Source organism: Corapipo altera, unplaced genomic scaffold, assembly GCF_003945725.1.
Source record: "Corapipo altera isolate COAL_440 unplaced genomic scaffold, ASM394572v1 52b, whole genome shotgun sequence".
Lineage (NCBI taxonomy): Eukaryota > Metazoa > Chordata > Aves > Passeriformes > Pipridae > Corapipo > Corapipo altera.
Window position 1 is genome coordinate 3630934 of NW_020884922.1, and position 27086 is coordinate 3658019.

A 27086-nucleotide genomic window follows, 5' to 3' on the forward strand; every position below is an offset into this window, starting at 1 on the left:
AGAAGAACTTTACTAAGTAAAAGAATGCAGTCCACAGCCTTGAGACGAAATACATTTATAGTGATAAGTTTTTATCATTATGCAAAAGATAACAGTATGTTTCAGGAGGAAATAAGAATACAAATAAGATATTTATTCAGAGGATAGTTATAACCAAGTAAATTAGAAAAAACCCAGTAACAATCAGTAAAGAAATTATTATTTCTGTGTTTGAAGAAGAATGAAAAGCAATTATCCATTTTTACTTCACTTCTCAAAACACCTGAGGAGTCCTTTTTTCAAAAGAATTCCTTCATTGTCAAGTTGCAACCCTCCCCGCAGAGGAAACAAAAATCCTTTTCTTTACTTGCTAGTAGTGTGAGCTGAATTTTTATACTTGAATCTTGTTGATAATTGCTTCTCAAAGCAGATACAGAACACACAAACACTTTGGTTATAGCTTGGAATCAACTGCCTATAGAAAGACACAGCATTAGCACATAAAGTGTGTGACTTCTATCCTTACTAAAATATGGATTTCATTGTAGATCACTAGCTAGCCTTAAATGAGAGCCTGCAGTGACCCAAAAGCCCAGTAACTACAGACATAAACACTCACAACCTTCTTCTTTTATTATATGTTGACACTCAATGTCCTGCTCTAAAATCTGTTCTTTCCAGGTTCTCTCTCCCTTGAGTTAAAAACAATAGTTTATGTGTCTCAAAAATCCCCCCCAAATTGGAAGAGAAATTCAAACCATGTTAAAATGGCTGACATTTTAAGTCAATAGATCTTTAATCATTTTTCTTACTTTTAAATAAATTATGTATACGTTACTTTTATGCTTAGAGTTCTATACACATTTTTATAATTCAGACCTGTAGTTTTAATTTTATCTGTTTTAAGAGAGAATATTAATATATTTGACTTAAAGTATTTATCTACACAATATGGATTTACTATGCAAATATTATGCTATGAAGGGTACATGTTCAAGCTTCTCCTTGCATTTTTGGTTTCATTTCTTAATGTATACTTTTTATTTTTACGTGTTTGTTGTCTTACTATTTGAATTTTTAACTTAGCATTTTTACTGCTAAAAAAAATCTTTAGTATCATTTCCTCAGCTGTCATCTTCCTCTTCAAGCATCTAAATTCTCTCAATGTTTTTTTAAAAACTAGTTAAAACTAGTTTTAAATGATTTTTAAATATAAGCTATATCACTCCACTCTGAAAGTAAAAATGTAATTTAATCAAAGTTTTATTTTCAGATTATTAGTAATTATCAGTAGCATTCTTTTGGAGTGAAGTTAAGCAAGTATGAGCTCAGCATGTTAGTTTTTATTCTATCACAGTCCTAATGCCTACAGAGCAACAAAGGCACATAATAGGCAACAGAAATGTGCAGTGAAGCTGCATTCCTATCAGAGATGCTCTTGATGGATACTTCTCACAGAAGGGCAAGCCTAGCTGGGGTGAATTACAATCGTGGTGATGAGCACTTCTAAGAAGGAGACGCTACATGAAAAGGCTGATAAATTCTAATCAACAGTGTGAGAAGGGGGCTAATTTGACTTGCAGGACACATGAAAATATACTCAGATGAGTACTTAACTAAGAAGAAACATCTGTATAGTAACGGGTAGTTTGGTTCCTTTTCCCCCCAGACTTTGCAAGTCTTACTGGGTATAGGGACAGGACTGAAAACACAGTAAGCTCTGGTTTATTACTGTGTGGGAATGCTCTTCCATACGCCTTGATGATCAAAAGAATTGTCTCAAGTGTGATGGGCCTGTAAATACCATCAGTGCTGTAGAGCTAAAAATACCTCTAAGGAACTGAGTTACTACACAGGAAGTAACCAGTTGTTCCTACTGTAATATTGTTCCTTTAACTACACATTCATTCTTCCCACATTTGTAGAATAATATTATGATGCAAAAAAATTCCCCAAAGCCATGAACAATGTATCTTCAATTTATAGACTACTCAGATATTAATAATTCAATTTATTTTATCAGTTACTGTCAGCACTTGTTTTAGAGGACATCCAAATTCTTCATTTAGATGTTCAAATCACCACAGAAGCTGAGTACATTTGTATAAAAGAACTGAACTCTCTCCAAAGTACCCATGTGTGAAATCTTGGTATGTTAAGCATTTCTGGTCATATAATTATAAAATTGATTTTAATTAGTGCTTGTTCTAAGCCCAACCGCAGTGAGTGTTAAAAAGTTAAATATCTGATATAGAGAAAGCTTGATGCCTCAATCAAGTACAGATGCTAAAGTGCAGAAAACACCACTTAGCATCAGTGTCAGAAACAAGTCAATTGTGTTGCCTGTGAAAAACAAAAATTCTAGTATTGTCCTTCTAGAACAATTTTCATACAAGGAGTTTCTTTCAAGTCAACAAAGCAGCAAGGCACCTGAATTAAAATCTTCATTATTGCACTTCAGTTAATATTTTTAGGGTTATTTTAGGACTGTTGATATGAACGTCATACTTGGAAGTTTGTAATTTTCTTCAATTTTGTGCCTGAAAACTGCAGAATTTGGTAAGAATTCATTAATATCAGTATTTATGGAACATGTACCCTTCGTAGCATAATATTTGCATAGTAAAGCCATGCTGTGTGGGTAAATAATTTAAGTCAAATATATTAATTGCCTCCCCTTAAACAAATAAAATTAAATCTTCAGGTCCGAATAAGCTGTATGTAGTGTGCCTCGTAATATCCCTTTTTTGATGTGAATTGTTTTTTAATGAAAACTTCCCATGAAAAGAAAAAGATGGTGGCATTGAGGATATCTTTGTCATGTGCCCATCTTTAGGCGTCTACAGCTCAAGTTGTTTATCGCTGATTATACTGATTATCAGGTTCTGTGTGCTCTCTACGTTGATTTAAGAGGCTTGCCATAGTTATAAAGCCTTTGATTCTATGGTAATGACTCAATGTTTATAGCTGCAAGCAGATTCCAATGTTTATCCTGTTTTTACTACTGCTATAAATAATTATCTTTGTTCGCGAAATCTCCGTTCGCGAAGCCTAGCCATGAAATAATTATCTGCTTTGCTCAATACCAACTCGTTGGTCAAGCTGCATTTATGACCTGTTTTCTGTCTATAATTTCCTTCCACAAGAATATATTTTTACCTACTTTCACTAACCTTGTTTCCAGGACATGGAATATTTTTGAAATTGAAGTTAAATCGCACCTACAGTACAGGCAGTTAAATCAGCTACATTAACTCTAGAAAACCAAAAGATGACTTTGGAATTATCTCATGTTAGTGGGTTGCCCTACTGAAACTGCTACTCTTGAATGTGTGACCTGTTGCCTAAAAAGAAGTTTATAAATATAGTAATTTTTGTTTTGAGTAAATGAGTCATGAATTTCAAAGTTTATTTTCTGGCAACAAAGCATAGAAAATAATGTTTCTTTGAACACAGCTAAACAGGTCTAGTTTTGTTGATGCAGAATTACTGGGAATGCTGATAGTTTCTGCCTTTTGATATGTCATAAGGAAGCAGAACCAGTGATAGTTACCAGAAAGAAATGCCTATCTGTTTCCAGTTTAATGTAAACCCCAGTTTTGATCAAGATTAGACTTAGCAGTTAATTACATAATCATAAACTTTTTTTGCAACAATACTGTGCAAGTGGTCAACTACAATAACAAGTTAGAGCTGGAGGAGGCTTTTTTTCTCAAAGGAATTAATTTGTTTCTATATAAAGATTTGCTTCTTTATATAGAATTAATAAATACAATAATTTTGATTTACTAGTTCTCACTTCTAGGAATTTTTCAGACAAAGGAGGTTTTGGTGTTTTGTTAACTGATTACCTTGCCTTTCATTATGTTCATTCAGGTAGAATACTTATGCTATTGCTCATTCCCTTTGTACTTCAATGTCTGTACATGCCAAATATTATATAAACTGTTGATTTTTTTTCTAAAGGATTTTCTTATTTCTTCAGATTACTGCTCTTCATTGTTTTCAATCTCCAAATGCAACAAATTCTCCCTTTGTACCCAGAATACAAAAAACCATCTCTGCTTTTTTTATATCAATAGATACGTGTTATTAGGATAATAAGACAATATTTCTGTCTGTGTACTTGTACTGTAAATCATGTTTTTTATTTCAGTATATAGAAGTTCTTAATAACTTGCTACTCACATATGTGTGTGGTGGATTGACCCTGACTAGACTCCAGGTGCTCACCAAAGCCACTCCATCACTCCTCTCCTGAACCAAAAGCGTAACAGACTTGTGGGTTGAGATAAGGACAGGGAGAGATCCATCACCAGTTACTGTCATGGGCAAAACAGACAACTTCAGGAAATTAATCTAGTTTATTACTAATCAAATCAGGGTAGGATAATGAGAAAATACCACCTCCCCCCTTAAATTTTAGAACACTTTCCTCCCACCCCTCCCTTCTCTCTGGGCTCAACTTTACTCCTGATTCTCTACCTCTTCCCCCAGCAACACAGGAGGATGGGGCATGGGGGCTGCAGTCAGTCAAATCACACATCCTTCTCAGCACGAGGACCCCTCACTCAATTCCTCTGCTCCAGTGGGGTGTTTCTATCATGGGAGACAGTTCTCAACGCAATTCTGATGTGAATCCTTCACATGGGCTGCAGTTCTTCACGAATTGCTCCAGTGTGGGTCCCTCACATGGGATGCAGTCCTTCAGGAATGAGCTGCTCCAGCATGGGTCACAAGTCCTGCCAGCAAACCTGCTCCAATGTGGGCTTCTCTTTGCACATCTTCACATGTCCTGCCAGGAGCCTGCTGCAGTGTGGGCTCTCCAGTACTGTTACTTTAGCTATTTTTCTTTTGGTTAAAGAATTACAGAATTGCAGAGTCTCTTGATTTCCAGACTGATTTGCAAAAACTTTATTTATTTGTCTTCTCTGCTTTACTGGTGAGTGAATAATACTCTGTTTCAAACAGAGATAAAATTTCCCCTGTCTCTCCTTTGGTGATTTTACCCAGAACTATGTTGCGCTGTCCCTTTTATGTTTTGTCAGTGCATATGCTAAGAAGTGAACTTCATACAGATAAAAATCTGTAGTTCATTACTGACTCTCAACTGAGGCTACACATAACATCATTTGATTGGTGTGTAGTGAGGAGAGACTATCTGATCCTCAACATCATTATCTTAATGTAATGTAATGGTGATGTGCTTTTTTTTCTCCCATGTACACACATACCAGATACACACAAAGCAGTTTACACCTTAACATAGGAGGAAAAAGTTATTTATGAATTAGAGTTGTTCATATACATCCTTGGTCCTAGGGCCATGCAATAAGTATGAATACTCAGTTGCAAGTATTGAATATTGTACTGAATTAATGAGGTTTGGCTTTGGACCTTACTGAACATTTACCAGGAAGAAAAATAACAAGTTATGGAGTAGAAGACCAAATACTATTGTAGTCTCAGAAGATTCTCATGGTGAAAGAATAACAGTGTTATGAACCAGAATTTTTCCAGTGTCAGGTGGATCTCTCTAAATATTCTTTACTTCGTTACTGTCTTTAGAATAAAAGAAGACAGTTACATCAGTAGTCATAGCCACCAGGAACTCTCTGAAGACTTATTTCTGCAAAACATTGTAATCAGGTTAAGAATTGCAAACCTTCCATTCCTTATCGTTGTTTTAATTTGATCTTCAAAAAATTTGTGGAAACTTATTTGAAATTGCTGTATATCTGGCATCTTTTTTCAGAGACCGTGGCACCCTGGGACACTGAATTGAACTTTTTTGAATTAAATGCAGTCACTTTAATAAATCCAGTTTTTAAAAGAATTCTTCTTAAAAACCTGTGTAAAATGTCCATCTGGTAGCCTTTGGAAGACTTTTGCTGAGACCATTTATGCCTTCTGTTATCCTAATTCAAGATTAGGTCCAGGATGCTTGTATATTTGTGAAGGAAATATTGTGTTTTAATTCAGAATCATGAGTGAAATCTGATATAATCGAGTTCTTGTTACTTTAATCATTTCAGATATACAAATCTTTCTTAAACTCAAACTCTTTTTTTAACTCCATAGTAGTTTCCTACTACAAATTTTTAAACTGAACTTTAGATTAATTTTTAATTGTGGGCATTTTTGTTTGAAATACATTACACACAATGGTTGCAATATAATTTTAATTAAAAAAGTAATAATTTTGTTATACAAAGGAAAAAATAAGTTTTATTAGTCTTGTTATTAATGCATCGTATCAATCACAAATAAATTTAAATTTGAGTATTTTTATTGTTTTAAATCCCCATTTTGGTGCATATGTAATTAATTTCTGTATTCTTAAAGTATAACTATAGGAACTGTATCAGTACTACAGTAAATTGTAACAACAGGAGTCAACTTTAGGTACGTATGTTTTATTATAGAACACAAGAAGACATAATAACATTCTTGATCAAATTCCATCTTTTATTGTGTTTCTCACTACTACAGTTACAGTAGGAAATTAAAAAGTGCAACTTCAGATTCACTGAACATTTGCATTTCTTTTTAGATTATCGACATAATGGGAGAGATCTTCAAAGTTCAACATTATCAGTGCCAGAACAAGTTATGTCATCTAATCATTGTTCTCGATCAGGGTCCCCTCACCGTGGAGATAGTATAGGACGGACTAGATCGTGGTCTCCCAGTGTCCCTCCCCCACAAAGGTAAACTGTTGTTTAACTACACAGTTATATACATTTTGGTGGTATTGATCCTGTACCAATGCTGGAAAGAATCTCCAGACTTTCAAAATGGCAAGGAACTGGTTAGATCTTAAAAAATTATATAAAGCCAATAATGTTTGTTCTTATGTTATACTGATGTGCCTAATTTATACCTAATTTTATCTTGTTTATAGTCTTTATTATTATTTTATTTTTATCATATGATTATATAATTCTATATTTTTATATATAAATATATATGATTATATAATTACTTATGCCTATTTTTGCCTAATTTTTCATCAAAAATCAGTGCAGTTCAATCTAAGGAAAGGAAAATATTCTCCGTATTTTCATTTTCTAGAGCTATTTAGAAGGTGCCATATTTTATAGTATGTGATGGTTTGACATTCCCTTAACATTCATTTGACAATGGATGTTTTCAACCCTTTCAACCCTTTCCAGAGTCAAGGTTCTGGGAGAGCTGCACTTCCTGCCTGCAGTACCTTGCTTTCTACTAGTTTTTTCATACTTTTATCAAGCATCAAGGATAAACTGACACACATACAATTTTATATTGAAAAATGTCAACTCCTGGTCTTAGAAGGTCTCTAATAACTGTTTATCTTGTGAAACAAAGATCAGGAAATTTCTTCCAAAAACTGTCCCTTTTGGGTAATGACCTCTACTTGACTCAATATACTGTTTAAGCAAGAATTAAGAAAACTTCTGCAAAATAAACTTTCTTAAGAAGGATAGATGTAAACAGGAATGAAACCTGTTTTCCAGCACTTTTGTTGCTATGTATGGATAGGTTTCCAAATGGTTTAATTCAGTTGGAATGAAAGGGGAAGTTATTTCTTTTGCCCATAATGTTCACAATTTCCTTTTAAGAGTTCAGATCTGGTATCCAATATTTCCTGCCAGGTAAACATGTCTATCCCTTTCTGCTGCAGCCATTCTGATTCTCTTGTGCTCTGCTTCCCCTTCTGTTATCTTTGTTCTTTTTGTTAACTTTAAATTCTCTTGACTTCCTACTTTTTAATTTCATTTTTACCTCCCATTTCCTCTAATAAATGTACACTTTATGATATCCTTTTGCATTAGTGAGGTATTAGGGTCCCAAAGTATCCCATATCATCTCATACAGCTAAAAGGGAGAAACTGTGTGTTTCTACTTGAAATCTACACCCGTTTAAACCACACAGTCTGACTCGAAATGAGACATAAACAGTAGATACAAAGGGACCCGTTCTGATTTTTACTATACTGATTTCAGCCTAAGTAATTGCCTATGCTAAATCTCCAGGGTTTATTTGTCTTGGATAAAAACGGAAATGTGAGCAAAATCTCTTCGTATGTGTATGTTTGTGTTTTCATGTGTGCATGCATACTGTATGCATTTTGGGCAGAACTTTTACCCAAGCTAGTAATTAACACTATTTGTAAAGCTAAATATTTAAATATAGTTTTGAATTTATTGCAGCTGTTTCCTACAGTATCAGAATCAAATGCATTATTTATGTAATAATGTATTATTTCTGTGCCAACACACCAAATCTTTTCTTTGAGGACTTGTTGAGCTCAAAGAATTGGGATACCAGAACTTGAATGTTTGTAGAAAAGAAGCGTAATCCATGGGTTGCAGGAATGTCTTTTTAAAATCTACTGAAAATGCAAGGGTACTCAGGAAAGCTGTGAGCATTATCAATCACATATGCACCCTCTTTAACTGAGTTCGTTATACACATGGTGCTATACAGATGTCCTAATTGCAGTAAGCGTGCTGCACACCCAGAGATTTCTCAATTAGTGACTGACACCTCTGCAGGCAGGAGCTCTTGGGCCATAGAAGTTATATCTTCAAAGCCATTTTTCAGTCCTCAGTCTTACTGAATTTTTTTAATAAACTCCACCGAAGGCCCATTGCATAGTAGCTGACAAGAAATTGATACTGGTCTTGTAGTGTTTTCAGCTGACACATTTAATGGACTCTTATTCTCTCTGTAGATCAGAATGGAGTTTAGACTGTGGGAGGCATGGAACAACATTGAGTTAAGCTTTTTCTAAACCTATGCATTTGAAAAAGCAAGATGAAGGTGACTGTAGAAAGTAGTTATACTGAAATGGTGTGATAAATCCAGGATGTTTATTATTCTCTACCATCATCGCCTGCAATTACAACTTTTCACCTGCGTACTTGTTTTGGAGGTGCTCCGTACATGTTCTCTCAACTGCAAGAAAGTTCCAAAGGAGTTTCACATGTTGTGAAAGAAACATTTCTTATAAAACAACGTTCATTAGAGGAAGTATGTCACTTTCTGTTAAATAGTAAATCTGGCTGACAAAGATATCCTCAACAGAGAGAAACAGGATTGAAATAGTATTAACACTTTGAAATAGAAGAAATACAGTACTGTAAGATGTTAAAAATCAACATGAAGTCAGAATCTGATATAATACAGAAATTTCAAGAGAAAATTTATTTAGAGAAATAAGCTCATAACATAATCTTATGGAAAGTGATTTTAACAGAGAGGATGGTATTCAGTTTTCAGGACTAAGTCTTATAGTCAGAGTTTTGGCAGGAGTTTTGATTTACTGGCCAGAGAGCTCAGATCTTTAGGAAGTTTTACAAAGAAATGATAGCTTCAAAAGAAGACATAAGTAAGATAAAATAACTTTTTTGAAACCTGAAACAAAAGAGAGACCCTGGGGAAAAGGGTTGGACAGAAACTAGAGTACAGAAAGGAGGAATGAGAAGCTAATTGTTGGGAAAATAAAAGAGTTAACAAAAGACAGCAGAAGAGCCTTGTCAATGTCCATTGTAAAGTACAAATACACATGAAAGTATTATTCAGTGGCAGGTAAAGGCTATACTGGATTTTCTATCTTTTCAGTAGAAATGGGAGGGTTAAAAGACACAGAAAAGTTCTTGAAAGAAAGACTTTTAGACCAGAAGGTAGAAGAATTGTGCTCTTAATATGGCAAATATAAAGTTCATTAACCAGAGTAAACTTTATATTTGGTGTCATGAATGCCAGAGTGGAGAAATGCTTTATAACAAATGAGGTGGAGCTGAAGGCAAAAGTTTATGTGTACTGCAACATCTTCATAGCACTTATATGCAGAAATAAACACCAGCATGGCAGCAGCAGTGAAGGATACATATACAGGTTGACACTAATCGGGAATTGGTAAATGACAAAGGATAAGGATGATGGTACCAAAAGGGCAGAGAAAGTGACAAGAAAGGACACAGGACCTGAGTGATAAAAATCAACAGCAACAAAAAACAAATCAGAGGCTTACATTAGTGCAGATAGCAGTAAAAGACAGGAGACAGAAGAATTTATTGGTCTAAAACTTGAATTTGTGTGGAGGGAAGCATACAATCTGTAATTTTCAAATCTATACAAAACAATTATGTTTTAATTATCTAATAATACAGTTAACTTGTCTTCTATCTTCCTATTCTTGTGGATTTTTTTTACAGAGCAGAAAAAGTGAAGTCAGTGTGTATCAGTAGGTATCAGTAGTTGAACTGAGTAAAGCAATCGATGGGCAAAGCTTTGGTCTCAAATAGTACAAAACTGCAAAGGTTATTGGTGCTATTTAACAAAACCTGCACTATGGGCACCACTTACTCTAATTAAAACAGTTCTGTCTCGTTCAGATTCTCTATGAGATTATAGAATAAATTTTTCCAGGACAAAATAAGCAGCTATTTTTAATTCAGATGACAATGATTTCAGCAGGTTGCACTCCACTGTAACAGCCAGACGTCCCCATTGTAACTAATTCAATTTTACATCTTTATACTATAGCCAAAATCAAGAACTCATGAAAAATTTTTTACAGTGCATGTTTCAGCTAGAAGGAAATTCTTCTTGAAGGTACTAGTCTGGAAAGACTAATGAAATTTTGTCTGAAATTAACCTTTCTAATTAAAAAAAAAAAGTTTTCCTCTCATTTCCAAAACAAACAAATATTGAAACAAAGGAAGAAAACTCTATCCCTATCATAGACTTGACACTTTTTTCTAAATGAGCAAATTTTTTTGAGTTCTAAAATTATTTCAGAGTAAATTTATCCAAAGGCATGTCAGCTAGATCTCATTACAAACATGTTTGCTAATACTTGTCTGTACAATCCAGTGAGGGTATACAGTACAGGCACACTCAGAACTCAGAATCTGATATCTTTTATCCTCAGTCGGAATGTGGATCAGGGACCACGAGGGACTCGATCCACTGCTGCGCATTACAACACCCTGAACCGAATGGACAGACACCGAGTCATAGATGACCACTACTCCCCGGACAGAGAGAGGTAAATATCGGCCTGGAATTAGGAACACGTGAGTTACTCCAGCATGGTAGCTTGAAAAGGAAATAGCAAATTTACCCAGAGATTAGCATTTCCCTATTCATTTATCCACTGGTTACATGACATACATTAAAAGATCTAAAGTGCACATAAGGCTGACAACACCGTCAAGTGAGTCTGTCTTTGCCAGGAGGGAATTTGAAAAAAATATATGAGAAAATGTACAATATAAAAGACAAATAGTTAATTGTCCTTTTTTATAAAAATGTTTTTACGTATTAACAAATTCTTTGTGCTGAATATCTTTTTAAGAGATCGAGCAGTAGACTTGATGATTTTTGCTGCTGAATAAAGAGGTATAAAACCAGATAATTTTAGCTCCATATTAATGTAATACTCCTATTGGATAAAGTGCAGTTCACAGGTTAACAAAAGTATATTCTAGTACTGTGTTCTGTGTTTGGCTTTGGTCAAACTTCTGAGCAACTTTATTAAAAAAAAAAAGCTTAGGGCAACATGTATAAAGTCAGGGTCTTTGTGTTTAGAGGCACCTCTGACTGTGACTAACGTTACTAAAGTTTTGCCTGATGGAACTTTCCAAAGAGTAAGCAGAGCTTTCTCAAGCTCTATGAATTTTAATGCTGTAAAAAAAAAATTGCACCAATAATTGAATAATGTATTTAATTTTGCTGAATTAACTGTGGCAATGACTTTGTGACATTAAAAAAATTATTGATCTTTTCCACCTCATTGTCTTCAGGTCAGAAAATCAAAACAGAAAGCATTTATTACATTTAATTTTTAAAATCTTCCAGCTTCTTATGCACCAAGTTGAAAACCTGCATTTTATAATGAGAGAAATGATTGCCAGATATTGTCTCATTTCACAGTTGCATATAGCAAGGAGTAATATAGATATATTTTGTAATCTCCAGTGATATATGACTAATATTTGGAGTTAATACTTTTACAGATTCACATTAGAAGTTATTCCTCAAGTGACATCAAAGCACATACTTGGGGTACCTAACTGTAATACAAAGAATTTCAGTGCCTTTTAGTGAGCTATATTGAACAGAAAAGGTTAATATTTCTTAAAAGAACAGTGATGTGGTGGTCAATGATTATATGGAATGCAAGACAATATTCTTCAGAAGTTTATAATATTTTTCTTATTTCAGAAGAAAAAAAATAATTATTTCTATTTTGATAAGTTAAAAAAAAGAGTACCAAAATGAATTAAAAAAAATAAATATTTTCCAGTGATTTTTAATTTTATTTGTCCAAAAAAAAGTCAAATGAGCCAAAAATAAATATATTGAAAAAATGGTCAAGTATTTGCAATCCAGGATACTGACTGTATTCCTTACAAGTATGGTAGATTATAAATGAACCTCTTTTTTACAATATATTATTTAATATTTCTATTTAACTTATGGAAAATACAACCTATTTAGTTGACTCATGAGACTGTCTGATTTTCACACAGAAGGCGATAAACAACTTGAAGATTCTGAGCTGTTTCCTTAAAAGAAAATTACAGAATGCATTTGGGATATAATATTATGTTGATTTTTAGAGCACTCATCCTTGAAATAGTATCTAAACTTGTCCTCAGAGCCTGCATATGTCTTATGGAATGCTTCTGAGTTTGTTCACTGTGCCAGTTCTCTTGCTACCTCACAGATGAGTGCATAGCAGTGAAAGTTTGCTTGAAGTACAGTACCACAATATTTCCCCATCATTTCGATCAAATCATCCCTATTGGACTGACCTGATTTAGAGAAAAAGAATTCATTTTTCTAGAATGTGTTAGAAAAACTGTCAGAAATTTGCTGCTGATGAGATTATTGAATTTTCACGTGACCATTCTAGATTAATAGGTATTTGCTTGTTAGGTGTGCTCTGAATCTCTGAACACGTTTATATGTTGTCTGTGTTTTCCAAAACACACAGAGAAGTTCTCCTCTTCATACATGGTGAGTTGTTGCCTGTGTAATCAAATTGCTGACTAGTTATGACTCTATTGCAACTGAAATGTATTGGTTTTAGGCAACGCTGAAGAGAACAGGAAGACTGCTCCCAAACTTTATCATACTTTCTATTCGTTAGTTTGACACTGGTTTTATGAATGGAAAAATTATTAGACTTCAAATTTTGTTAGAGAATATTTGTGATACTGACTCTGTTACATAATAAAAACCCAGTGGTGTCCCAAAAGTAGGTCTTTAATGGTGCTGATCCTGAAAATTCCTGGGACTGCAGGCAGTTTGGAGAATTGGAAAAACTAAACTTTTGTATAGGTTTATAATCTCTCTACATGTCATCCACATTTGGCTCTGAAAACAAATCACATTTTACTTTCCCACAGTTCTGATGGTTTTCCTCTTTCCATGGTCCATTAGGCCCCTGAAACTGTTTGCAAAAAGGGGATTTTGAAAAAGTCCCTTCTTATAGATATGCTCAGTTGCTTACTTAAAGTATGACTGAGAATATGAGTAAGAAAATTCTTCTCTTCCTTTTCTACATAATTCAACATAGAGTTCTCTAAGGTATATGGCACTAAGGAGTTAGTTGAAACCACGTGCAAAATGCTTAATGACCTCAAGAATAATAAATGTCAATATTCCTTCAAAATTGAATGCGTAATTAGAACAGAAAATAAAATAAAAATAACAGAAATTAAAAACTCTGAAAGACATAATTTTTAAAATTTATGTGGAGACAATTTCAATTTCAGACACAAACCTTTAAATATGTCAAATGTGGCTATTAAATCATATACTTATTTTTGTTGGCAAGGTAATTTTACAATTCAAATTTGTATCTGTTGCTGTATCATCAAAAATGTCAGAATTGTACTGTGTATACTGCTAACTCAAAGTGAGAAATCATGTTCATTTGTTCCCTGGATATTTAGTATAGACCTTCTAGTTAATTTTTGTCAAAATGTAAGGTTTTTTGCACGTACCCACACTCCTATGAGATAGCCTAAATTTTTAATGTAAAGAAATATGAATGCTTATGACCTAATACAGACCCTAGTTCCTTAAGATCTTTTATCTGTAGTGGGATAACCTTGCAAACTTCAGTTTGACATTTTAATAAATTCTCAAAAACTGATTTTATGTCACTTGAAAAACTGAAACTAATCAAACTATAGAGAAAATTTTGGAAGCAACCAGATTTAACCCGAGTTTAATATTTAAACTATCAGTATTAGCCTAGTTAGAGTAAAAATGTGAGAATCTTAACATCAGTCAAAACTATATCTGTGTATTTCTTTCTGAAAGTTCTTTCATCAGTTAACAACAAACATCAAGACTGTAAGGAAATTGTACTCAGGCTCTAACAAGCTTAGATACTATTTAGCAACCATTAATTTAGCTATATTCTTTAGCCTAAATGGGCTCTCCTAGAGGCATGGAATTGCTAATAGTGAATTTAGCATACATATAGTAAACATTCAGAGAATGACTAAAGCATAAAGGTTTTTCTACTGGACACTTAGGAGAAAACAGAGAAAAGGCAAGTCAAATTGAGTCCACTATTCTTCATCAAAGCTGTTGCACACTTTCCATTTTAAAGCACAAAAGTTGTTATCTGTCATTTTAGAGTAATGGGGTAACCATAGGCATGATTATTTAAAGAAATATTCTCCATTATCTTTAAATCCTTTTAAATATGTTTGTTTGTTTCATGCTGTTGAAAGGGGGTGCTTTTTCTAAACATAAAGTAGATGTCAAAATATATGCCAAAAAAATCTGTTTACTATATTTAAGGTGGTGAGTCTGCTACACGTTAGCTAAAACACTATTTAATTACCTGCATCTATTATTTAACACAAAATTGAATGTGGGTAAAAGCAACATAAATTCTACATTTCTGTAGAATGTATATAATTAAATGTCATCTTACACTATGCAGTTGCTTTATCTATGAGTAGCAGGCTCCTAATCCAATATTATTATTATGTAGGTGCCAGATTAGGTCAAACTGGGAAAAGAGTTTTTGAGACGTTGCACCATAAAACCTTATATTTTTTTCACAGTCTTTATTAAATGCACGTCTGAATAATATGTAATTAGTCATTTATTTATTATTTACTTAATATTTTAGTGTAAAATCATTTAAATGTACACTACAGGTACAAAGATATTGCAAAGTATACCTGATGTTTTTTGTAGAAGTTCTGGGGTAGTATTTTCAGTTTTTGGTTCTGTGTGTCACGTGGGTAAATACCCACATGTGGCTGTGCAATGTCATTGCTATGCTTCTTCAAACACCCAGTAAAGTATAAGAAATACATGGCTGAAAATTTACTTATAGTTGTGTTATAAAATGTTTGCATCAACTGGAATCTCAATAATTGGAGCGTTTAAGTTTTTCTTCTCCTTTCAAATCACTGTTAAGTTGCAGAGTTAGCTGCACCACCCACCAACCTGGTGCCTCCATGAGTGCTGAAGAATGATTATCTCCTACAGAAGGATGTGCAGTGGGAAGGTGGCAAGTGCAGTGTTTCAAATGTAGCTACACCTGTAAGGACTCCTGATTCAGAACCTTTGTGCCAAATTAAACAAAAACAACAACAACAACAACAACAGAAAGTCATAGACACATTCCTCAGAATGAAATGCACAAACAAAATTCCCCTGTTAAATATAATGCAGTTCTGATAAAAGACTTCAGTGTTACTGCAGTTCTGATAAAAGACTTTAGTTGCTCCCTTTGGAGCAAGGACTTAAAATATAGTATGGGGAGCACTGTGATAATGTGATTCTGACTTATTGAAAGTCATCTTGACTGAATATGTGTCAGCTTACAAATTCTCTGCTGATAATTGTTGTTGTTTCACAGCTTAAGTCTTCAAACTGCCAGTTGCAATCCACTGGAATTTTTCTAGGATTTTATCTATCCAGAAGATTAGCAGGAAATTCTATACAATTGATGTAACAAAAAGCATTCATACCATTATTGATGAAAAAATTTTTCATGTCTATAAGTAAGGAAAACTTGTGTTTTTTTCTTTTAAAACCCCAAACTATTAAATAAAAATATTCTGTTAATCTTTTTTATGAAATGTACTGGGGGAAATTACATAACCAGTGCTTTATTCTTGAATGGCATTTACTGTTTTCTAAAGGTTAAGAGCTTGACTTCACATTTTATTTACGTACTTTTTAGGTGTGATTTACCAGGTGTTAATAAAGCAACATGGGAAGTATTGTACCACAGGGCACATTAACTCCTGCTTTATTCAGATGAGAATATAAACTTTTAGGAGAATATCAGTGGACTCACTTCTTCGGAAAGAGTAACTAGTTGTAATAGTTGCTTTCCATTCTTGAAATGAGGAAACTGCTAATAGGAAATATAGTACACCTTTTACCTGAAACCACATCATTTTATTAGTTTTAGGGTCCTCTTCCCTTGAGCAATTCTGTGCTCAACCTCCCAGCTAATTTGATCCCAGGCACAGTTTTTTACTTCATTCCTTCACACAGCACTTTCCCTAAATTTCATGTCACCCCTCTCTCTTTTCCCTTCTACCACTTTCAATGGCTTTTTTCCCCCTAAATTTCCAATTAATCCAAAGAACTACCTGCAGTCTGATTAAAGTAATTCCCATTTTATTACATTGCTAGTTTTTCAGAAAATTGTACCTTGAGAAGTTTGGGAGTGTTTGATTAAAGGCAAATTCATACCAGTAAAAAATTATATTAATTTTTTAACAATTTCAGCAGTTTTATGCTTATCATTCATTTAATTTGTTATTTCAGTTGAAAAAGTGTAAAAGAGTCTTACTAAAAATAGAGGATAACACTGTTGCCAATGATACAATATATTACTTTAATTACAATAAGATAATACACCGGAAAAAGCTGACTATTGGAATAAACAATAATAAGATGAGAGAAACTTCTTGTGTCAACTGAGTTTTATTCATGCAGGCTCTAACAGTGGAACAGAAAGTTGTTTTTTTCATTCAGAATTATTTATGGATATTCCAATAAACACAAGACTGTCAGGAAGTAATAGTACTCCAGTACTTCATCCTTTCCACAGAAGCACTTGGGAGGCAAGTTGTTCCACACTCTAGCAGGGAAGCTGGAATGTCAATCAAATGGTCACAGAGAATGAAAATTGAAAGGGATAGATTATCTTCTAAATGCCTCATCTTTACTATTGAATAAAATATCCAAAGCAGTAGAGAACAGGTTAAACTTCCCCTGTATACTAAGAACAGAAAGGTATTTATTCCATCAGGCTCAAGTGAGGCACCCTGTGTGTGTGTGTGTGTGTGTGTGTGTGTGTGTGTGTGTGTGTGTGTTTTCAAGTGTGTTCCTCAAGACTGTTCTGATATGTCAACTCTGTTCCTGAACACTAAATGATTCCAATTAGGCAATCTAATCTGTTAGTGTATCTCTGATTTCTGTTTTCTTACCCTCATGGTCCATTGAATTCTAATGAATCTGTAAAGAAATGGACAAATAGGTGAGCAATATCAGAAAAATTTAATTAATTTTTTGTTCACTTTAAAAAATGGAAAGTTACTCTGCCTGTATATCTGGAATCTTGTCAGAACAGTGGAAATCTGTTTTTACCTCACACACGGATGTGGCAGGGGATTGTGTGTGTGTGTGTGTGTGTGTGTATAGTAATAATCCTATTGCAAGCCTATTGTGCTGCCTTATTAGACCAAATTCATTATTTTAATATAAATGGAATGAGTTGTTGCTGCAAATTTTCTGTCTATGCTATCTGTAACAAAATAGGTGATGTTTCACAAATCTGTGAGGATGCAGGCTAGCATGTTCATTTTACCATACTGTCATTTGTCATATTTCTACTATTGATTACTGTCATGTAGCAAGTCAGGAATGTGTGATAAGAGGCTAGAAATCTAAATCAAGGGTGTCAAAAAAGAAAAAATATCTTGGAATTCTTCTCTTATATTAAAAATCTGACATATCTAAAATTTGTCTCTACGGTCTTCTGAATATTCCCATCTACATGAGCATATGAGATCATGATTTTTATTAACAACTTAAAAGAGATGTTGATTTTAGATGCAGATCTGGAACATTGCTGAAGTTCTATTGCACATAGGTGTAGTGAAACTTAATGTTTTTACTACATTATGATACATTTACTTTATGGTTTTAAGTATTTTACTCTGGGTATTAGCCAAATGAAAGTGGTGTATGTTGCAGTGTAGGACATTAAGAATTAGATAAGTCATAGGCATTTTTGGTGTTGTTAACATATCTGTAAAAGAAAAAAGAATTTATTTTAACCTAAATACATAAAATATTAATAATAAAGAAACAATTAGTTTAATATTGGCTAGATGCTCAGAAGAAAGATGGCATTTAAGCATCTTACTCTGCATGTTGAAATACATAGAGCTCAGGAAAATACACTGTCTCGTACTGTGCATACTATCATGTTTTGACCTATGTCATGTCAGTCAGTCTGTCTTTCACACAGGGAAATATGCATATTTTATGGAAAATATTACTGTATTTAAGTAGAAACAATTTTCAGACAGATACACATGCTTACATGAATAATATCTTTATACTTATAATGTTTTATTTTTTAGAGATTATATGGAAATGCAAAAATGTTGTTAAACTATATATTCTCGATTTATGATGAATGCCTTGTACTCTAGTAAGTGACTGTGTTAATTCATGTACAGAACTGCTTGTTTCTTCTTAATCGAGTCAGACAGACTCGATTTTTTTTTATACTCTTTTTATTTTTTATACTGCGCTTGTAAGAATATTTTATAGTAAGTTTATTATCCACAACTATCTGATAGGAGGTTTGGGTGAGGTGGGGGTTGGCAATACCGGGCAACTAGTAAGAGGACAAGGGGAAATGGTCTTAAGCTGCACTGAGGAGGTTTGGGTTGGATATTAGGAAAAAGTTCTTCACTGAAAGAGTGGTTAGGCATTGCAACAGGTTCCCCAGAGAAGTGGTGGAGTCACCATCCCTGGAAGTGTCCAGAAAATTAGTAGACATGGCACTTTGCAATATAGTTTAGTGGGCATGGTGCTATTTGGTCAACGGTTGGACTTGATCTTGTTGGTCTTTTCCAACCTTAATGATTCTATTATTTTATTAAAACTTAGATAGCATGGTTAACATGGGCTCTGAAAAATAGGGAAAGGTATGAATAGCCAGTAATGCCAGAGGATCAGGTCAAGTATAAGCTAAAGTTTACCTCACTCCTCTGTATAGACAAGCAGAGTTCTGAGGAGGAAGAATATTTTAAACCTGTTAAAAGTCATTACATATTAAACTGTATAAGTGATTATCTCCAAATGCTGGCATACTCTGATTCTGTAAACCTGATTGAATTTAAAAAAAAAAAATAAGGAAAAGTTGAACTGCCTGTCTCAAAACCAAAAGTCTCATAACTTGATGAGAACACTGGAGTTCTGAGTTTCTAAAGCTATTAGAACAAAACTCGATACCAGATCTTGGGCAATTAACATAGTTTGGTGGCAATATGAAAAGTAGTTAGGACTGAAATCCTGAGCAATATTAATTGATGGTGTTTCATTCACATACGTGAAGAGAACAGTCTGGGGTTTTCCTTCTTGCTGACAATAAATAATCTTCTTGCAAATACCAATTGCGTTCCCATGAGATTCATGTTCTGCAACACATGTTCTGCTTGAAGTCCTAGTTTTACTTAAAGCTTTGCTTTGTAAAAAATGGTTGAATACGTTGTATTTATTGATGTCTTATATTTTTTAAAGACTACCAAGTAAACTTATTACTGGAAACATAAAAGTGAAAGTGAATTGTTAAAATGTTATCTACTGTCTGGAAACGCTTAATTGTTTATTAATATTAATTTAATATTTACTAAAATATTGTGGTGTTAATTTCAGGGTTGCATCTGAATCACTTTAGGGCATATTCATATGGATGTAGCCTGGGAATGTCACCATGTAGTGGAAAGAATAAACTGGTATTCAGTTGTTCACCACCATCTTACATATCATAACTGCTGTGGGATAGACTCCTACATTTTTACATTGTTCTTCCTGTGGGTGTGCATATATTCTTAAGAACATTTTAAGAACATGGTGAAATTTTTTTTCATGTTTCTTGGCAACATGCTGACTGCCAGGCTGTTATAGGTAGACTGCTTTTGGTACTTAGGTTTGTGCATTAGTTTAAAAACACTAATGGCTTTTTGCAGCCTGCAGTGTAAACTCTATGATTATTTTCTTAATTGTTAGTCCTTCCTCAAATTTTCAGTGTACCATGTCAAATTTGGCCCTGCTGAATTGCTTACTGCTCCTCACTCATATAATAAACTGCAAAGTTTAAATTTCATAAAGAGGGATTAGAGTAAGAAGTTTTGTATAGTGGTGATTCTGCTTTTGCATTTTTTTGACAAGAAGTGAACACAAAGATCTACTGTACTATATATAATTCACCTAATATGCTTATAAGGAAAATTTACATGTGACTGATGGTATATTTTATCCTCATGCAAAAGAAGCAAATATAATAAGTGTAGGTAATATAGCTACCTGTAACAATGGGATTACTAGAAAAATGTGATTAAGAGAAAAATCATTCCATGCAACTTAAGGTGTGAGAAATAAAAATGGAGGATAAACATGAGGTTTTCTATGTTTCTTGTGAAATCAGTTTACACTCCCAATGTGGACTCTCGTGATTAGACATTCCTTTGAAATATCCCAACTTCAGTGGAACTGTAGACCAGCAATTTTGCATTCCAATTATTCCTTCCTAGTGGTAAACCCTGCTATTTTCCACCCCCTTTTCCCCTGTCTATATTAAAAGAGAAATAACAATCTTCTATTTTTGGTAATTAGAAAATACTGAATGCTCTAACAAATATATTTAAAATATATAAATTTAGTCATATTTTCAAAATAGAACCAAAATATAAATACCTTTGGTTTATTATTTTGAATTGTGTGTATTTGGGGTTTTTGGCATATTCTGTTACTGGTGTTATAGCTCTCCATGAGTTATTTAAATAATGAAAGACTTTAATCTAAATTCACTTTTTATCACAGTCAATCAGTATTAGGAGAACTTACTCTTAGAAATGGGAAAACTCTAGAGCTAGCTGTGTGGAGATAGATTTCCCAATGGTGATAGCCTTTCAGACAGACCAGATAAATGTCTTCATACTAAAGATAAACTTCATACTAAAGTTATAACTGCCTTCAAAGAAGGGAACAGGCAATCTGACTTCATGAGTGGCTTTCAGAGAAGGATTTTTGCATCTTTTCCTCCTAACTGAAATACTGTAGAAAATCCCAAATTTTAGCTGTCTGCTTGATCCATGGTCTCCCACTGGCTTCTCAGAATAAATGTGTGAATCATCTAGATAATTTTATCTTTATAACTGTATATCATATTATTTTGTTAATAAGTTCAGTGCTCTTTAACAATACTTTTGTAGCTCCTGTATTCTCAGACCTTAATGTTTTTAGTTTTGTGATGTGTATCATTCCTTCTCCATCTCATTGTATCATATCTGTGTTTTTCTTTCTGCCATCAACTCAGTCATTATGTTACTTTACCTCGTTCCCGGTACACCCAGTCCACAGATCACCATTACAGAGATGTCAGGTATATGTTTTCCTCTGTGTGACTATGTGTGGATAATGCATGTACTTCTATGTACCTACATGTCCACTTCTGGTTTTATTAGTCTGTGTATAATGGTAGAAAACTTAGAAGTGTAGAGTTGATGTCAGCATTAGCTTTCTTAGTACAGTGTGTACACAAACACTGGGTCATTCTTCATGTGTTTCACTTGAATATTTTTTCACGGCCAATAGTCTATAATTGGTAGTCCATGAAGACAATGCTTTATTTACATCACTCTAATGTCTTTTACAAAGTAAATAAAGGAAATTATTGAAATTAGCAAACACTAATACCTGCTAATTCTGTGATTTTAATATACAGAATTTCATACACGTATGTCTCTGTTAACGTTATGATAAAACTGAAGTGTGATACCTTTCTCATAGTCTTTTAGCTCTTATAGCTATGAACCAATACACTTTAATTTTCAACAGTACTTTCGCAAAATTTACCAAAGTTCCAGCTGTGGTTTTTTCCAGTGTTTTGTTCTGTTGCTGACATTGCTTGCTTTTCATGTTTTTTTGTCCTCATTTCATCTTTTGGTAGCTTTTCATTGTGTTCACCCATTATGTTTTGGCAGCCAGGATCACACAATGTATCCTCTATTTTGTGAAGATGCAATCAGATTACTCCGCTCCCGTAAGATGTGCCGTACCTACTCTGAGGGTGCTTACTATGATCTTGAGAGGTACAATTGATGTGGAGTATATTGTTAGCTCTGCCACATTGACAGTACCATGTTTGATTCCAAACTGAGAATGTGATCTGTGTTTTAAGTGATAAACACATACTGTGAAGATGTTTTGATACTCTGAGTATGTATGCATATAAAACTGACTACTCAGGGCTATGGGTAAATCTCTAGAGATGGTGAATAGCTTTATAGAAGCCAGTTTCATAAATTAGGTTATATGGATATTATGTCCCTGTGTCTTTTAAAACTCTTATTTCTGCTGGAATTTTCCAGAGTGCTTATTGCATTTATTATTCTCTTTGAAATAATAAGGAAAAGCCTATCTACTTAAAGTACCCGGAAATAGTGTCTTCCTGAAATCTCATACTTTGCTTAAGTGAAAAATAGAGTGAAAAATAAAAGTTTATGCTTATGTAACCTTATGTTGTATGTATTTGTATACTACATATTCTGTAATTTAGGAGTACTTGTATCCATTCACAATACTCGAGTGTGATTGCAGAAGATCATAGTTCCTGTTTATGCAGGAAATATATGACAGAGAGAAGTCGAGCCCATAACAATTTCTGTGAAACAATTATCCACTTGAAATACAGTGGCTTTTAAAAGGTGCTCATGTAGTCCTGTGATTAAGATATTTTCAGAAATATTGTAAACCAGGAAAAGGTCTACATAGTTGTCAGTGAATAGAAATAAAGATACCAACCAGATAAACTATGAGCCAATAAAAAGGAAGTGATGGCTTCAGATCAGATATAAAGGTTGATATGAGTATTGCTTTACAAGAGGGACCATGTAAAAATTTCCAAAGCAAAGAACTCTCTATATTAACTTCATGGCTGCCCTCTGGGTATGAGTTCCTCTGAGAAGCTTGTTAAGGTTTGCTCTGGATTCAGATCATATATAACCATATTTTTAGCAAATGTAAAATTACTTTTGGATATAGAAACAAAAAAGGATCCAAAAATTCCTTCCAAATAAATACTGTTTTTTAAAAATTCTCCAGAGGGTATACTATATTAGACATTATAATGTTTAGAACTCAGTTAAATATTTGTTTTGAAATTGTGTTGTTTTACATGAAACCTAATATATAGAAAGTGTGTAAATAGTTCAGTCCACATGTAGAAACTTTGATAAGGGGAGGGATTTTGTGTTTGTTTTCTGAAAATATGTGATGAAATGTGCTCATATGTATACTATTTCAATAACTAATTATTTTTATATACATGTTTTGCCTTAGATATATACTCATATTTGCACTAATTTATCTGGACCTTTTTCAAATTGTTGCTTATGTTTGTGACTGTTCAGATATTAGTGAAACTCGGAGCTATTCTCAAATTGTCTTACTTTGAGAATCTTGACTTGTAAATTTTAATCTTTCTTTTCTACAGAAATTAATCTCTCAAACATACAGTAAAGTCAATGAAAATAAAGGGCAAAAATTACAGTACTACATACATATGAAAAAGCTGGGATTTAAGCAGAGAGATGGAGTAAATCTTTTCCAGGGCTTTATTGAACAGAAGGTTATTAAAGCTAATTCCTTCTGAGGTCAGAAAGGAAAATCCAACATGAAGTGGAATATTTCTAGCTCACTATTAAAACAGTATCTTGAGATTCCTTGGGCCTAGGAACTGATCTTGGATTCCACGATCCTGTTGAATCCAGGCTACCTGGGGTAACATTAGTGTCCAAGTTACTTGAGTCACCTTACCAGGTATGAACTCCTCTGAGCACCTCACAGCCACAATCACATTTCCTGGTTTTTCATGCTTTTTTCTTTCCGTATTCTGAGAGTGATTTAAGGACTATTTATAGCATAACCTTTATCCAGTTTCCCCTTATACATTGAAAAACACTAGTTTCCTCTTCCTTATTTTTATTGGAAATATAGGAAAATTTACCTTTTGTATAATATTTCCTCATTTATCTTTACATTTTCCCCCAGTTCAATGCTTACTCTAAAATATGTTATTTTGTAGGTCTAGGGAATCACTCTTGTCTTATTAGTTCCATCTACTTGGTCAATGCCTTATTGATATCAAGCAACAACCTCTCTTCCTATCTTTCACTTTATTAAGCATATGAAATAACTTTCCGGTTTCCACTATTCATTAAAATAGTGAACATTGTCTGTACAGTCCAGAATTCAGGGAGGAATCACTCATCTAGGACAGAGATTTTTATTTTATGTCGCTGTGAATCCACCAGTGTGGGTGTCCTGCAGGCAAATATGTAGATACGTTAGTTAAAATTACTTGCCTTCTTTGTTACTCATGGCTCTTTTCATTTCTTATCTTATATTCATTCACAGCCAGCCCATTAAGGCTTGTGATTGCTTCTAGAATTTTTCTTTATTTTTTTCCCCCTCTACAGACCAACTACTTGATTCTCTTTCATCTTTTCTCTACTGAAGTGTGTTTCAGTTACTGTTTATCAGATATGACAGATCATTAGTTCTAGGCCACATTTAAATTATCAAAAACCTTAATTTCTGAGGTCATTCTTAGGCTGTGACATTCATCATTTTGTCTTTCTGATAGTTCCCCCCTTTTGAAGAAATGCTCCCTCCCAAAAGGAATGGAGGCAGCATTGACAAGATACTTATTTCAGCATATGCCTAAGGAAGACAACAGGCACACGAGCATCTTCAGTGACTTCACTGTCCTTTGGACTTGGGGTTTTCTCAAGAACATCCTGCTGCTCAGTACTCTGTTCCAAATTTCCTTGACTCTTTAATGTGATAGCACAGTGGCACTACCTGTATCAGTTCACATTGCTGCAGATACTCAGGTTGAACATACGCAAGACATCATGGCTGGACGTGTTGAGCTTTATTTATACTTTTATTTATACCCCCAAATTTAGAATCCTCTAGACTTATACAGGCAGAATTTCTGTCGTTTCACTTAAGGAAACAAGATTTTGCTTCAATTTTTTTTTCCTGACATTTTATCAGTAAGAAATTTTCTAACATATATATCCTATTTCTGGTGATTTTTCTCAATTGCTCAAGTACTAGTGTCCTGTCAATGTAACTTTTTACTCCTATGAAATATGTGTGCATTGATCAGGTGTTCTTAATATGTTATTAATAATTTCTGAATATAATTTGAAAGTAGAAGGATGAAATTAACACATATATACGAAAATGTATGTTCAGAATATACTACTGAACTGTAGATCAAACTGCACTATCTTCATCACATCTTAATAATACAGTAAGAGAAAACATAATGAAAGAAGCACCCTTTAAATTGTCTGAAATATCTGTGCTGTTTATTCCATACTCAGGAGGACTAGACAGGAGAGAAGAGTGCCTATTTCATATTATGATGACACAGCCTATACTCCTGAAAGGTATTTTAATTTATATAGTAAAAATAGATAAAGCTGAGTAATACATTTTTTATGAAGTGTAGCCTAAAATTTCTAATAGGCCCAGACTAATGATATCTAAATTTACAGTGCACTTTATGCCATATTTCTCTAAATACAGAACAACTAATTTCCATAGTTTTAAGTACCTCATTTTCTTTTAGGCCGCTATTAATACGACTTTGGATTTTTTTAAGCATAATTCTTCACTTGAAAAATTTTTTATTCATTAGATGTGGGAGGAAAACTGAATAGTGCAGAGGAACTTAGGTACAACTGAAAGTTTTTTCTCCACCTAACTGCACCATAATTCTAATGGCTAACCCTGTCAGTCACTAGGAATGATTATAGGACAATTTAGTATCCTTAATTTCATTCTTTTAATAACCTGAGTCGCTTAAGAAGGTGCTCAGCTTTTAACATGTTACTGCTCATTTTGACTTAAAAAAGGACTAACCAAATGCCTTCAAACTGATTTTGGGTGTTTGCTGTTCTAGGACCCAAAGTAATATTAGTCTTCCTTAATTTTGATATACATAATACAACTAAAATCTGACATGTAATCTGTAACATTTTGAAGTGTCTCTGGAAATAGTTATTTGATCATGCCTTTCATGTTTAAAGGGCTAGGCAAAGTCCAAAAAGAAGAAAATCTGAAAAACTGAGTGGATCGGTATTCCTCTCCCTTTGTACAATTAGATATTTTATATTTCTCTGTCCGTTTTTAAGTCAATGTCGGATTTTTATCTACAGTATGAAAATAGGTAAAGCAGAGATTATTTCCTAATAGCAAGAAATTTTGTTTTCGTTTGATTACTATGAATAAATACAGTCATATTTAAAGAAAAACAAAGTGCACTGCAATTTTAAAATCATATTTATGTGGTTTTGGTGTCTGCAATAAAGTACTTTTACGAAAAAATCTTACTTTAAATACTGACTAATTGGAGAGACTGGTTTTCATTTTGAGGATATGGATGATCAGGGAGAGTGTAAAGATATATCTGTCATTCTCCAGCTGTGCTCCAATTTAGACTGAACTAAATCTAAATCTAGTCTAAAACTAAATTAGATTAAACTGAAGTGAATTTTGTGCAGTCATTGATCTGGCTACAAACCATGCAAAAAAACCCCCCAAAAACATAAAAAACCATTCCCCTTACCATCCAATTTGACATGGAAGAACCTAGGGCAGCTGATTGACACTCGCATATACTGCACCCCATACGTTCTTCCCTCAACATAATGATCAGGAGATGTGGTGTTATTAAGTTTGTAATAATATTGTAAAACCTCAGATTCTGAATATGAGAAGTTTTTTAAAAAATGGA

At 33.7% G+C, this 27086-nt stretch overlaps 1 protein-coding gene across 50 annotated transcripts in view; it reads left to right on the top strand.

Moving 5' to 3' along the window:
* Positions 1-27086, top strand: part of RIMS2 (regulating synaptic membrane exocytosis 2) — a 448206-nt gene that overhangs the window by 275727 nt on the left and 145393 nt on the right. For 31 of the 50 annotated variants that reach the window (XM_027657142.1, XM_027657165.1, XM_027657167.1 and 28 more), the window contains 3 exons: positions 6533-6689; positions 10905-11021; positions 25672-25737. In XM_027657142.1, coding sequence (XP_027512943.1) covers positions 6533-6689; positions 10905-11021; positions 25672-25737 — 340 coding nt within the window. The remainder of the gene's footprint in view (positions 1-6532; positions 6690-10904; positions 11022-25671; positions 25738-27086) is intronic. The other 19 variants (XM_027657166.1, XM_027657157.1, XM_027657170.1 and 16 more) reach the window with 2 other exon arrangements.